Here is a 14963-nt window from a genome sequence, read left to right on the forward strand (position 1 = left end):
CCCGCCACCGTTACTCAATTCTGGGACCATCTTTCTCACTCCACGCCCCCCTTCACTGCCCCTCCTCCTCCCTCTATCAGCCTATCCTTTTTACTAGCTTGTCGTTAGATATTCAGGCACCTTTCCAGGAATGCTGAAACAGCTAAATGAAGTTCACCCTCTGCTTTTCTCCGGCAGTGTGGCATGAAGGGAATGTAGGGCCAAGACATTTATGATTGCAAGTTGCTCAACTAAGCACTATGGTGGGACAATGTCCACAAAAGCAAAATACATAATTTGTTGAAATAATGATTTTTGCCTGAAAGACTTTTTCAGTTGATTTGGCAGGTAAAAGGTACTGCTTTTTTAGAATTAATTGCAAGAACAGAACAGACTGTCCTGGATTAACTTTTCAAAGCCTTTGCAGAAATCATAAAACAAAGTTTTTTTGGCTGTAGTGGTAGTTCAAAATAGAGTTTAGGGAGGAGAGGCATTAGGGTCCAAAAGGGGAAGCTGTGGGCCCATTTTCAATTTAATTGTTTCCTTTCCTCCTTTAGTTCAGGAGGGAAACAAACATTTCACACAATAGTGTTGGTCATGCCTTCTAAAAGTAATATTCATTTTTATTTTTTCCATCAGCTTCCATCTTCAAATGGAACCTCTCATGATATGAATGGAAATCAAGGGTTCTTTTTTAAAAACAGCCTTAGAATCACTCTAAAATCTCATTCAAGTAGTTTATATTCAACAAATGTCTCCAAATTACCAGAATTGGAAAATCTAACTATATTCCATGTAATTTTGCACAGTTTTCAGAATATGACTCATTTTAGCTATTTAGAAACCTTAAGAAGTAGACCAAACAAATGTTATTATTTTCATCTCTTCACAGTATGTGTAGGAAGAAACTAAGCTTGACAGAAAATAAGAAAATTCAGGTTCTCTGAATACATTAAAGAAAAACATCCTTTATATGAAAAGAAAAATTTAAATACTGTATATATCAGTAAAATAATGGATAAAAGATGTTTGTGGTATGACTTACACTAAACTGAATTTTAAAAATGTAAGTAGAAGATAACTTTAAGAAAATAAAGTTATTCAGGGCTGGCTGGTTAGCTCAGTTGGTTAGAACTTGGTGCTGATAACACCACCCAAGGTCTACGGTTCAATCCCTGTACCGGCCAGCTACCAAAAAAAAAAAAAAAAGTTATACATAAACAAGTATCATTTTGTCCTAGTGGAGATCCCCCCACCCCCAATATAGAGAGTATTCGGAGGTGATCATATTATTTTAGACTATACATTTGTTCCTCTCTGTGATGATCAATTTTAGGTGTCAGTTTGACTAGGTTAAGGAATACCTAGAAACCTGGTATTTTTGGGTGTGTCTGTAAAAGTGTTTCCTGAGGAGATTAGCATGTGAGCCTGAGTGGATTAGATGGGGAAGATCTACCCTCAGTATGGGCAGGAACCATCCAATCTACTGGGGAGCTGAAGAGAACCAAAACAGAGGGAAAGGCGAGTATCTTTCACTATCCTCTGGAGCTGGAATATACTCTTTCTCTCCTGTCTGTGGACATCAGAACTCCATGCTCTTCAGCCTTTGGGTTCCAGGATTTACCAGGTAGCACTCCTGGGCTTTCAGGACTTTGGCCTTGTGCTAAGTACTACATCATCAGTTTCCCTGGTCTGAGGTCTTGGGATTGGACTGAGCCATGCTACCGGCATCCCAGGGTCTCCAGTTTGCAGACAGCCTATCTTGGGACTTCTCAGCCTTAATAAATCACATGAGCCAATTCCCCTAATAAATCCCCTCTGTATGTCTATATACATATCCTATTGCTTCTGTCTCTGGAGAAACCTGACTAATACACTCTCCTATACAAATAACATGCCAAGTTAAAAAAAGTCATAGTTCTAAAATGGCGGTAAAAAAAAGTGTCTCTCTACTAGTGAGATGCTTGTTCTTCAAGACTCAGCTGAATGTGAAGTGGGTCTGAAGACATTCTGAAGCTAAATTAATCATGCTTTTCTTTGGACTTCTGTAGCATTTTGTATATTAGTATATCTCAATGATATTACAACATCATATTCTAGCTTATTTTTAGGTGTTTCCTCCTCTATGTCAGAACCATGAGTTCCTGATTTTATCCAGTACCCTTGTATCCTCTGCACATAACTTAGTCCTGGCAATAGGTGCCCAATACTTCTTTACCAAGGAGTGAACTAATTAATGTATATATGGGCTGGCCTGTGGCTCACTCGGGAGAGTGCGGTGCTGATAATACCAAAGCCAAGGGTTCGGATCCCTATATAGGGATGGCCGGTTAGCTCGCTTGGGAGAGCGTGGTGCTGACAGCACCAAGTCAAGGGTTAAGATCTCCTTACCGGTCATCATTTTTTTAAAAAAAGAAATGTATACATGGATGTGAATGATTTCGGAAGATAAATTTGGTAACAAGTATCACTATCATATGACACAAGATCCATTTTTCTACTAACCCAATGGTTGAATTAAATTACCATTAATTTTTGTTCAAATCATGTAAAGTGTTTTTTTTCCCCCGCCCGGCTGGTACCGGAATCTGAGCCCGTCACCTTGGGGTTACCAGCACCAAGCTGTCCCAAGTGAGCTAACCAGCCAGACTCAGGTCGTGTAAAGTATAATTCCTTCTGTGCCAATAGGCTAGAATCATTTTCTCAAAGGAAATTTTTTAGGGCCCACAGAATGAAGGATTTAACCTTGGCTTCCAGGCTTTATGCTTCTCGCACGGCTCTCCCCCTCTGTTCTTCCACACTGTGATAAAGTGAGCCAAACTTCAGGAAGAGGGAGGCGCGCACAGGCTGGGCGTTTGCAGATCTCCCCAGCAAGGAAGAGCGCTTCGGACTCGGAGCTCAGCCCTCGGAGAACGCCGGTAGAGGGGAAGGTTGCAGTCCGACCCCTTATTCTGCGCACGCGCATGCGGCCAATCGCGCCCGGCGAGCCTCTAGGGGGCGGGGCGTGCGCTGCCGGTCTGGCCGCTGCCGTGTGAGGAGCCGAGTGTGGCCGCCCGGGGCTCAGGCCACTTGTCCGTTCTCCGGCACCTCTCACGCGCGGGATGCTGTTTCTGGCGTTGGGCGGCCGGTGGGCGGCCGGACTGCGGCTCGGTGGGAAGAGGACGGCGTTGTGGGCCACAGCCGCACTCCGAGGCCCCAGGGCGGCAGTCTCGCGGTCGGCCTCCTGCAACGGGCCCTTGTGGCGGGTCGGCGGCGGGAGCGCGGGGCTGCGGGGAGCCGCGCCCCTTCTCCTGTGTGCCGGGAGAGCACAGGTCTGTCGTCGGGGTCGGGTGGGGGGCGTAGCGTTGGGCTTGGGGGTCCCGCGACCTCCCTGTCCCGCCTGTCAGGGGCTGGAGCGCGGAAGGAAGTTGCAGGCCGTGTCCTCGGGGACCGGCGCTTGGTTCCGGGGTACATAGCCCAGCCCCCGCGAGTTTAGGAGTACCTTTGGTTACTTTTCTGAGCGGTTCCAAGCACTTTACCAGTGGATTCGAATCCAGCGGGTTTGTGATGACTCGGTTTAATTCCTTTCTGCCGTTGATCAGCTGCTCAGGAAGGGTTAAATTTGCAAAGAAATTGGATGCAGCACCTGGAGATAGAACCAAAACAACCTGGAGAACCGACTTTGAGTTTGTTCTGTTTTTTATTAGGTGGCTCTGTTTTTAGGCATTCCTTTGGTCCCTGGAAAAAGGGGGGATGTGGACATTAATCTTTTCATTTTCTTTTTTTCATTTCTTTCTTTCTTTCTTTCTTTTTGCTGCTGGCCGGCGGTACAGGGATGGAACCCTGGACCTTGGTGTTATCAGCACCACTAATCTTTTCATTTTTATCTGAACAAATTGGCTCCTAATTCTACCCTGTGAGGTGTCAGGATTGGCAAGCTTGGTTGCAACTTGGAAGAAATGCCTAAAATGGAAATTGGAATCTTAATTAAATTTCTTTTTTTTTTTCCTTTTTTTTGGCGGCTGGCTGGTAAGGGGATCCAAACCCTTCACCTTGGTGTTATCAGCACCATGCTCCAACCAAGTGATCTAACGGACCAACCCCTGGAATCTAATTAAATTTCAGCAAAATTAGGCATGCTGTATACATTTTGAAGTGTGTGCACCGTAGAGTTTATTTTCAGACGTTCAGGGAACGCTTCTATTTCCGCGAAATTTGATGTAGGATTTTAAGTAAAAATTTTACCTTGTTAAGAGGAACAGGGGATGGAAGGTATTTACAAGGCTTTTAGGGAAAGAGTTGCTCCCTTTTTAAGATACTAGCTATAGTTTAAATATTTTAGAAGCATTGAAAAGGTCTGGACTTTAAATATAATCTGAATTTGCAGAGTGTTTTACTGATGTTATTGTATTAAATTACATTAAATTGAATTTATTTTTGAAAAGCTAATGCTTTTAAATCGAAGGAGGACAGTGTTCTCATTAACAGTGGAGTGGAAGAAACTGTTAAAAGATTTTTACTTGTTTAAGGTCACACTAGATCTAAAAACCTGAGAGCCTGGATGCAAACCTAGCAAACTCCAACTCAGCACATTTCTTTTTTGTTTTTGTTTTTCTTTTTTTAATAAGATGACCGGTAAGGGGATCTTAACCCTTGACTTGGTGTTGTCAGCACCACGCTCACGCATTGAGCTAACCAGCCATCCCTATGTAGGGATCCAAACCCGCGGCCTTGGTGTTATCAGCACCACACTCTCCTGAGTGAGCCACGGGCTGGCCCTAAACTCAGCACATTTCTACTTGTGACTGGAATTAAGGAAAGCCATTCTGTTAGCTAGTTGGATTACTTTAGCTCTGTAAATTATTTGGAAGAATTCCTTATGTCACCTCATATAACAAGTTCTCTTTTATTCTTCATTATATTTTAAAAAATAAACAAAAAAATGTAAAAGTTGGTCTAAAATACAGTTTACTAAGTATTCATATTATAATGGTCTGTTTCAATAGATACCTGTTTGTTGGGAAGGATGTGTTCGATGCTTACATACACAGCTTGAGGAATTAGAAGATGGAAGGCTGATTTATACTGGGAATATGGCCCGAATGGTATTTGGTAGGTAATCAAAAATAAGAGCATTTCCTTTTTTTTCTTTTAATTGAAAAAATATTTTTAGCATGTGTTATCTATTGTTTTAGCATCTGTTAATTACAAGACATAGGAAAATTAGGCTTTATATATATATATTTTTTTTAAATTTTATTTTGAGACCTATTGATAAGATATAGAAGTTGAGACCTTTGTATTTGTGGGAGATTTTAAAAAGATGTTCCAAGGCTGTATTATTTCTTTGTGATTTTACAGCTAGACGCTCAAGCTTCCATTCTTTGGTCACCTCTTCAGGATGTTCAACAACGAAATGAAAATAAAAGTATATATTTGTGTATGTTTGAATATGTAGAGAAAAAAATATGGAAGAATACCTCTTTTTTTTTTTTTTTTTTTTTTTTGTGGCTTGCCAGGATGGGGATCTGAACCCTTGACCTTGGTGTTATCAACATCACGCTCTGGCGAAGTGAACTAATCGGCCAGCCTGAAGAATACTTCTTAAGAGTGGTTATTTTGCTGGCCAGTTAACTCACTTGGTTAAGGCATAGTGTTGATAACACCAAGGTCAAGGGTTTGGATCCCCTTACCAACCAGCCACCAAAAAAAGAAAGAGAAAAAGAGCGGTTATTTGGGGGAGTAGAATAGGGGATCTTTCACTTTTTACTTTATTTTTTTTAATTTATAAAGAAAGTAAATTTATTTCTTGGAGTTCTGGAGGCTGGGAAGTCCACAATCAAGGGGGTGCTTCTGGTGAGGGCCTTCTTGCTGGTAGAGACTCTCTGTAGAGTCAGTTTTGGAGGGTGGGAAGTCCAAAGTCCAGGGAACACATCTGGTGAGGGCCTTCTTGTTCTTGATGGTTAGTCTCTACAGTGACACAGGGAGTCACATGGTGAAATGACTGATTATACTCACCATTGAATGGAGTTCTGAAGTTATTGGAATAGTCAATTTTGGGTGGTTAGAAATTTCTTTGGAAGGCAGTACCTGAGTAGGCCATTGAGCCTGGAGTCCCATCTCAGGCCCGGTATACCTGGACAGATGCCATTGAGGTATGTTTTAACAGTGACCCCCATTCTGTCTGATCGCATACATCATTTCTTCAAATATGGGGAAAGGTTTTTAGATTTATGTCTTGTTCCCATTTGACCCCCTTCTGGAAAGTTAATTTTCATGAGGGTAGGATGTAATATTTGTGAAGAGCATAGCTATATCCATAGTGTTCAGTAGGATTGTAACTCGTAGAGGAATTTAATGTTTGAGTTCTTTCAGTAGAAAGCCTTTTAGAATGTCATTCTATTTATCAGAGATTAGTGTTTTTTTTCTATGTAGAAACTGAGGGAGAGGCATTAAAATAGAGGTACTGCTGTGGATTGAATGTCCCTCCAAAACTCACTGAAACTTAATCCCCATTGTAACAGTGTTAAGAGGGTAGGAAATCTGACTGTCATATTTGAAAGGTGAGGCCTTTAAGAGGTGATTGGATTATGAGGACTATGCTTCATGAATGGATTAATCTATTTATGGAGTAATGGGTTAATGGTTTAATGGGTTATCATGAGTGTGGACTGGTGGCTTTATAAGGAAAGCAAGTGAGACCTTAGCAAGCACTCTTACCCAACCCTCATTATGTGGTACTCTGCATTGCTATGGTATTCTATATGGATTCCTCACCAAGAAAAAGGCCCTCAACAGATGTGCTCCCTGGACCTTGGACTTTGTTGGCCTCCAAAACTGTAAGAAATAAATTTTGTTTTCTTGTAAATTACCCAGTTTCAGGGATTCTGTTATGAGCAACAGAAATAGACTGATACGGGTACCATTCCTGGAGGTTCTCTAAACTTCCAGATGGGTCCTTGTCTAAAGACACTTGAAGGGCCTTTTAGTTGACAGTCATTGTTAATTTGGCAACAAATAATTACCGATGTCATCATACTATTCACTGTGCATTGTGTCATGGGCTTTGTGTCAGGGATGTTACTCAAAGATAATGTAGACTCTTAGAGTCTGGGAGGAGAGATGTGAATACATTACACTAATCATAATAAGTAATTTTTAATAATAGAGAGAATAGATGTGAGCTCAAAAGGCAGATATAATAATTTCAGATGAGGGAGAGAAAGAATTAGAACAGAAAGGGCCTCATCAGAGTGGCATTTCAGCTGAGTCTTTTAAGACTAGTCAAATTTGAATATGAAGAGAGGTGAAAGAAGAGTGTCCGTCATTCAGGCGTAGTATGAGCAAAGGCATGAAGATGGGAAAGCCCAGAATATGTTCAGAAGTTAGCAAGAACTTCATTCCAGGCAAGATAAAGTATATGTGTATATTAGTTTCCTCAAGCTTTTGCAATAAATTATCGCAAACTTGGTGAAATTTATTTTCTCACAGTTCTAAAGGCTAGAAGTATAAATTCAAAATATTGGCAGGGCCATGCTCTCTTGAAGGCTTTAGGGAAGAATTCTTCCTTACCTCTTCCCGCTTCTGGTGGCTTCTGGTGGCTTCTTGGTATTCCTTGGCTGTAGCTGCATAACTCCAGTCTCTGCCTAGGTCTTCATATGGCCACCTTCTCTGTGTCTCTGTATGTCCTTTTCTGTCCTTACAAAGTCACTGTCATTGTATTGGGTCCACTTTAATCCAGTATGATCTCATTTCAATCTTTAATTAAATTTGCAAAGACCCTATTTCTAAATAGGCCACATTCTGAGGTTCTGGGTGGACATGAATTTTTGAGCGACACTATTTAACCCACTACAAAGTGACAAAAGTAATGGTGAAGAAAGAGGTATTTTGGAGGGGCTTAGACTTTTAAAGAGGAGGCAGTTTGGTCCCTGTTGTATCCATGTGTACCAATGTCATAGCAACTACTTGTGGGAAAAGGGGAGGAAATATTTTTAAATTACTGACAAGCCTTACTATTAAGCCTTCAGCCAGCAGCAATGTATGAGAGTGTCTGCTTTGTTACAGCTTCACCAATAGTATGTTGTTAAACTTTTGTTTTTTGTCAATTTGGGAGAAAAACAGTATCTTACTGTAGTTTTAATTGCATTTTTTTTATGTTTGAGGTTTAGCATTGTTTTATCTTTTAAATGACCATTGCTATCTTTTTTTGGCTGCTGGCCAGTACAAGGATCCAAACCTGTGACCTTGGTGCTATCAACACCCGCTCCAACCAACAGCTAACCAGCCAGCCCTCCATGTGCATTTTTGCCTTTAAAATAGAGTAGTTGGTTTTCTTATATTCCAGAAACCTTTCGTATATTGGGGATATTAACCCTTTGTGATGAGTGAAAAATATTTTTTCCAGCTTTTCATTTGTCTTTCCTCTGTTTATGGAAGTCAGACTACCAGTCTTTCCCCCTGATTGTGTCTATATTTTGAGTCATAATTAGAAAAGTTTTCTCACTCCCAAATTGTAAAGGACTTCATGGATGTTTTCTTTTCTTTTTTTTTTTCTGGTGGCTGGCCAGTATGGGGCACCAGGAACCGAACCCTTGACCTTGGTGTTATCAACACCGTGCTCTAACCAGCCGAGCTAACTGGCCAGCCCTCATGGATATTTTCTTATACTTACACTTCTATGATTTTATTTTTTACATTTAAATCTCTGGACTATTTTTAATTCTCCTGGTATACGGTATGAGGAATGGATTGAATTTTATCTTTTTCTTTTTTTTTTTTAAAGATGACCGGTAAGGGGATCTTAACCCTTGACTTGGTGTTGTTGGCACCACGCTCACCCAGTGAGCTAACCGGCCATCCCTTTATGGAATCTGAACCCATGGCCTTGGTGTTAACAGCACCACACTCTCCCGAGTGAGCCACGGGCCGGCCCGAATTTTATCTTTTTCTACATGGCTATCCAGTTGTTACAACTCCACTTATTAAGAAGTCCATTTTTCAGGGCCGGTCATCTTCTAAAAAAAAAAAGAAGTCCATTTTGCCCCCTACCAGCCAGCAGAAAAAAAAAGTCCATCTTTTGCCTGCTGATTTTAGATTATATCTTTATCCTATACTAAATTTCCATATGCAATGGATTTATTTCTGGATTTTCCATTGATCTATTTGTGTGCCAGTACCACACTATTCTTTTTTTTTTTTTTTTTTTTGGCGGCTGGCTAGTAGGGGGGTTCGAACCTGTGACCTTGTTGTTACCACCACTGTGCTCTCCCAGATGAGCTAACCGGCCAGCTCTCACACTATTTTAATTAGTCTTTCTATTATGTTTTAGTATTTGGGAGGACTAACTCCCCCTTGTTGCTTCTTATAATCAACTTGTTTAGGATTTCAGCTTGTCTGTTTTCCAAACAGATGGTAATTTTTATTATGATCATGTTAAAATTATAAATTAAAACTAAGAAAAATTTACATTTTAAGTCATTTTATTTTTTATTTTTATTTTTATTTTTATTTTTTTTCTTAATTTTATTTTGTCGATATACAATGTGGTTGATTATTGTGGCCCTTTACCGAACCCCCCTCCCTCCTCCCTCTCCCCCCTCCCACCCAACAATGTCCTTTCTGTTTGCTTGTCGTATCAACTTCAAGGAATTGTAGTTGTTATGTCTTCTTCCCCCCCCTCCGGTTTTTTTTGTGTGTGTATGAATTTATTTATTTATTTTTAGCTCCCACCAATAAGTGAGAACATGTGGTATTTCTCTTTCTGTGTAAGTTATTTTTTTTTATTGTGGCAAAATATGCATCACATAAAATATACCATTTTAACCATTTTAAGTGTTTAGAAGTGTTTAACAGTTTAGAAGTCATTTATTTTTAATCTTTCTAACATGATAGGTAAAAATGATATCTCACTGTTTTAACTTGAGTGTTTTTCCTTGCTAAAGAAGTTGAATACGTTTTCCACATGTTTCATAAGCACTGGTGTTACTTCTTTGGTGATTTGCTGTTTTAATCCTGGGCACTTAGCCTGATAGAATTCCCCATGTGTGAACATTTTATGTTATATATATGCAAGTGCTTGTTAGTAGAGAGTTTTTTTTTTTGATGATCTGCTTTCAGAATCAACTTTAATGGTATTAATTTTTTTTTTTTCATTTAGGTGTGAAATGTTTTTCTTATTCTACAAGTGTGATCAGCCTTGCATTTCTACCATACATTTTTTCACAAAATAATATATTTGGAAGTCTGCCTTTGCAAATCTTATTTTATGGCATCATAGGAAGCTTTACATTGGTCACACCAGCGCTACTTCACTTTCTTACAAAAGGCTATGTCATTCGGTTGTACCATGAGGCCACGACAGACACTTATAAAGCCATTACTTATAATGTTGTGCTTTCAGAAACAAGTACAGTGTTTCACCAGAATGATGTGAAGATTCCAGACAGCACACATGTGTTTACCACATTTTATGCTAAAACAAAATCACTGCTAGTTAATCCACTGCTCTTTCCAAACCATGAAGACTATATCCATCTAATGGGTTATGACAAACCATTCACTTTTGATATGGAAGAAGCCAGTGAAGAGAAACAGCTTAAGGACGAGAAATGAGCCTATTTTATGTTTGTGCTTAAATGTATTTATATTTCAATGTATAATAATAAAATTGCCTTTACTTTTATATTCTGTTAGTGACTGATTGTTAAAAATAATTTGAAACTGTCAAACAGAACTTTTAATTAATTTTTGGAGAATGATGTTCCTTTATAATAAAATAAGCTATGTATAAAAAAAATAGTATCTACCATTCATGTGAAAGTGTGTGCATGAATTTACACGTACAGGCTGGTTTATGCAAGAATAATTTGAGCTATGTATAATAAGTGTGGTTGCCTCTATAAAATAAGGATTAGATGTCAGAAGCAAATGGGGAGTTACTTTTTTCTTTGTGTTTGGATTTTTCTGAGTGTATGAATATTCTTTTCCTACATTAAAAGACATTTGGAAAAATTTACAAATTATGGGAAGCAGTTAATCTGTCTCCTTTGGTTCAGAACACAGGTTTTTGCTTAACTGCTCTGGCATGATTGCACTTAGTAAGAATGTCCATATACAACTGAGTTTATGATTAGCTATACGGGAAATGGTGACCTAAGTAGTGTTGACTTCAGTGGCCCCATTTGTCCCTCCATGTGTGTTCTCCCTCAGTGCACCCTGTCAGAGTAGGAAAATCATTGGTACTAAATAGATGGACAATACCTTCTGTAAAATAGCAGTCTCTATGCAAGCTTTATCAAGAATTTGAATTTTAAGATTTTTTAACCTCTGATCGTAAAGTGGAAGTTGATTCTTGTGAAGGATTTCCAGCCAGGAGCAAGAGGCCTCAAGCCATGCTATTTAGATCAGATGTTTGTTAAGTGCCCAGAGTGTGTAGTACTAGGTAACAGGGTCACAATTAAAGACAAAACACCCAGTCTGTCTTTATGGAGCTGCCTAACATTGCCTACGGCTACCGTGATAGTAAACTTAATTTAATCTTTATGGCGTGCCTGTGTATAAGTGAGGTTGATGGAGAAGCAGCAGGGGCATCACTACTTAATAGGGAAAGATCATTTGCGTCAGGCTGCTAAAAGCTTATTTGTAGGAGATAGCTTGAGGCAGAAAAGCCATTTTTCTGAGACCTGGAGCCTTCTGTAGTGGATTGAATTATGTCCCCCCCCAAACTCATTGAAGCTTGAGTTTTGTCCCCCAAGTGCCATGTATTAGAAACTTAGCCCCCAGTGTGACTGTTAAGAGGGTGGGAAATCCTATTATGGTTATTGAAAGGTGGAGCAGCCTCAGAAACTGTAAGCAATAAATTTTGTTTTCTTTATAAATCACCCAGTTGCAGGTGTTTTGTTATAAGCAACATAGACAGACTAATACACCTACCTTTCTGCTAGGATCAGCTGCTCATCACACTCAACCTCCCCTATTCCTCTGTGCCATCTTTTCCTTAGGTTGGGCCTCTGCCTGCCTGCTCATCTGTCCTTTGTCTCCTAGATATGCCTGTTGTTATCCCAACAGTGAGTGAGATATCTTTCCATAAAAATTTATCCTATGAGTAAATGTTCATATGGATATATTAGAAAGTAGAAGCAAGAAAAGAATCATTCCTAGTTCCAGCTAGAAAAAGCAGCATTGTTAACATCTTGAAGTTTTCTTCCAAGATCTTCTTTCTTCATAATTTGTGTACAACATATCTCCTTTTAGTCCTATATCCATGTGATGTAGGATATATGTCCTCTGTCTATGTGATCAGTTTGTTCTCTGTGTAATGGAGTGAAAAACTTATTATTTGTTTCAGAATAATCCTTCAGGAGACAACTTTGTTTATTTAGGGGAAAAAAAGTTTAAGTGGGATAGGTGACTTCTCAAGGGCATAGTCTGGAGTGAGACCAGGACATAGGAAAGGTCAGTGTGCATAGGATAACATGATGGTTCATCTTTGAAATAAGCCAGCAGAAACAACTCAGGCTGAGGTAAGGAGAAATAATACACACTTCCCTCATGCCACTTTACTCCACCTCAGGCAGAGTAATCTCAGAAAGACTGGGGCGGTAATGAGTCTCCCACTGTCTTGGAGAAGGAGCGGTGAATTAGTTTTACTTGACTCTCAAAAGACAAGGTGATCTCAGCTGACATCTGGGTTACATCAGATAGTAAACCCCCACCTATAAAATGTGTTATTGCAGTCCTTTTCCCTAATGTAGATTTCACTGTACTGAAAGGCCTCAACTTCTGAAAGCAAAAGCAGCAAAATGGCCATTAGGTGTGAACAACAACCTTAGCTTGAACATATTTGTTAAAATTGTATTCTGATTCTTTCAGAACACCTATACTTTTGTTGTTATTGTTCTTTTATTCTTTATTGAGAATTTCAAACATACAAAATTAGATAAAAAGACTTGTAACAACCAAGGTCAAGTGTTTGGTTCCTGGTACTGGCCAGCTGCCCCCCAAAACGAAGAGTAAGCCCAGCAGTGACCACTGAGCCCCTGCAGGAAGTGCCCTGGGCTCCCCCAACCTGGGACGGTAGGAGGCCTCAGGCCTCGGCCACGCCCCCCCCCCTGACACCCACAGCCTGCCCAGCAGTGATCACCGAGCTGCAACAAGAAGGGCCCTGGGTTCCTAAGCTGGGATGGTGGGGGCAAGGGCTTTTGCCACAACCCTCTGACATCTGCACCTAGCCTGGCAACAACCAAGCCACTGCTGGAAGGCCCCTTGGTCTCCTCTGTGGGAATGACGGGGGTGCCACAGGCTTCAATCCCACCCCTCCTCCCTCCTTCCATCCCATTTCCTTCCCGTTTCCCCTCTCCCTCACCCTCCCAAGTGCTCTGCCTCAACATCCTAGAATGTAAAAAATAATATTAATAAAATTGCATTTTCTTTAAAAAAAAAAAAAAAAGAAGACTACAATGCACCTGCCTGGCTCTACCATCCAGATTCAACAATCACCAATTTGCAGTTGATACTGTTTCATTTAGATCCTAACCACTTGCTCTCTACCTTTTTTGGAAGTAAATCCCAGTCATAATATTTTTTTCTTAAATATTTAATTTTTTAACTCTACAAGATAAGGAATTCTTCAAAAATATAACCATAATAACATTATCATACTTGCAAAACAAAACCAAAACCTAATGTTATCAAATAATCAGTCTGTTTAAATTTCCAATTGTTTCATAATTTTTTTCCCCACATTTTGCTCGGATTAAGATCCAAGTAAGGTTCGCAACTTATTCATACTAATTGTTGAAATATCTTTTAAGACTCTTCTGTGGGACTCTTCATTTCTTTCATTCCTTTTTTTTTTTTTTTCTTGCATATTATCTGTTGAAGAACTGAGTTGTTTATACTTTAGATCTTCTCATGGTCTAGATTTTCTGATAACATCTTCGGGTTATGGCTTAACATGTTTCTCTGTCTTTTGTATTTCCTATAAATCGATAGGTAGATCTTAAAGCTTCATCAGTGAGGTTTGATTATTTTGGATGAGACTATTTCATAGAGAGATTTCATAGATCTCTTTTTAGGGCTTCTTGCTTATCCCCCGAGAAAGTAATCCAAAAGAGCAAAATGGAAGCTATACTGTCTTGTATGACCTAAATGGAAGTCACACACTGTCACTGCACAATACTCTGTTACACAGTCAGCCTTATTCGGTGTTGGAGGAGATTCACAAGGACATGCATGCCAGGAGGTAAGGCTAATTGGGAACCATCTTGGAGGCTGGCTTCCATAGTGTTCTTCCATTAAGAGGTACATAGTGTCTTTTTGTCTCTCTTTGTGATGTTAGCAACTATCAATGCTCAATGCCTATGTCCACTAATTGTTAGGTGTTGCAGAATTGTTATTTTCTCTTATTCCTTTTTCATTTATTAGCTGAAATACTCCTAAAAGTAGAGATATAAGTATAGGAAGACAAGAGAAACTTGTCCCTCTCTATCATTTGGTTACTCAGTAGTTCAGTTTGTACAGAAAAGTCAGGATAAATGCTTGATTCTTCCCCTTTATTTGCTAGTTTTAAAAATAGTGTTGGTTTTCTAGCATCACCTGATGATAATTAGACTTAAAAAGAATGTCGTGAGCTCATGGATTTAAATAAATTTGATGTATTTCAATTTCTTGCAGTCACTATCTTATTAATGTTTATACAATCATATAGGTAGGCTAAATAATGGCACCACAAGATGTTCATGTCCTAATCACCAAAAGCAGCAAAATGTTACCTTATATGGCAAAAGGGATTTTGCAGATATGATGAAATTAAGGATTTTGTGTTGAATTACCCTGAATTATCTATCTGGGTCCACTGTAATCACAGAAGTTCTTAAAAGCAGGAGGCAGGAGATCAGAGGAGAAGGAGATGGGATGATGGAAGCAGAGATTGGAGTGATGCACTTTGAAGGCAGAGAAATGCAAGAATTACAGCTTTAGAAGCTGAAAAAGGCAAGGAACAG

The 14963-nt window shown here is 39.6% G+C and overlaps 1 protein-coding gene across 1 annotated transcript; it reads left to right on the forward strand.

The window, feature by feature from the left end:
- The first annotated feature begins 2986 nt into the window (after positions 1-2986).
- Positions 2987-10979, forward strand: TMEM70 (transmembrane protein 70). The gene is made up of 3 exons (XM_063079940.1): positions 2987-3290; positions 4965-5070; positions 10118-10979. Exons 1-3 carry the CDS (start codon positions 3081-3083, stop codon positions 10570-10572), a joined length of 771 nt encoding a protein of 256 aa, XP_062936010.1. The 5' UTR covers positions 2987-3080; the 3' UTR covers positions 10573-10979.
- The last annotated feature ends 3984 nt before the right edge of the window (positions 10980-14963 follow it).

Source organism: Cynocephalus volans, chromosome 15 (genome assembly GCF_027409185.1).
Source record: "Cynocephalus volans isolate mCynVol1 chromosome 15, mCynVol1.pri, whole genome shotgun sequence".
Lineage (NCBI taxonomy): Eukaryota > Metazoa > Chordata > Mammalia > Dermoptera > Cynocephalidae > Cynocephalus > Cynocephalus volans.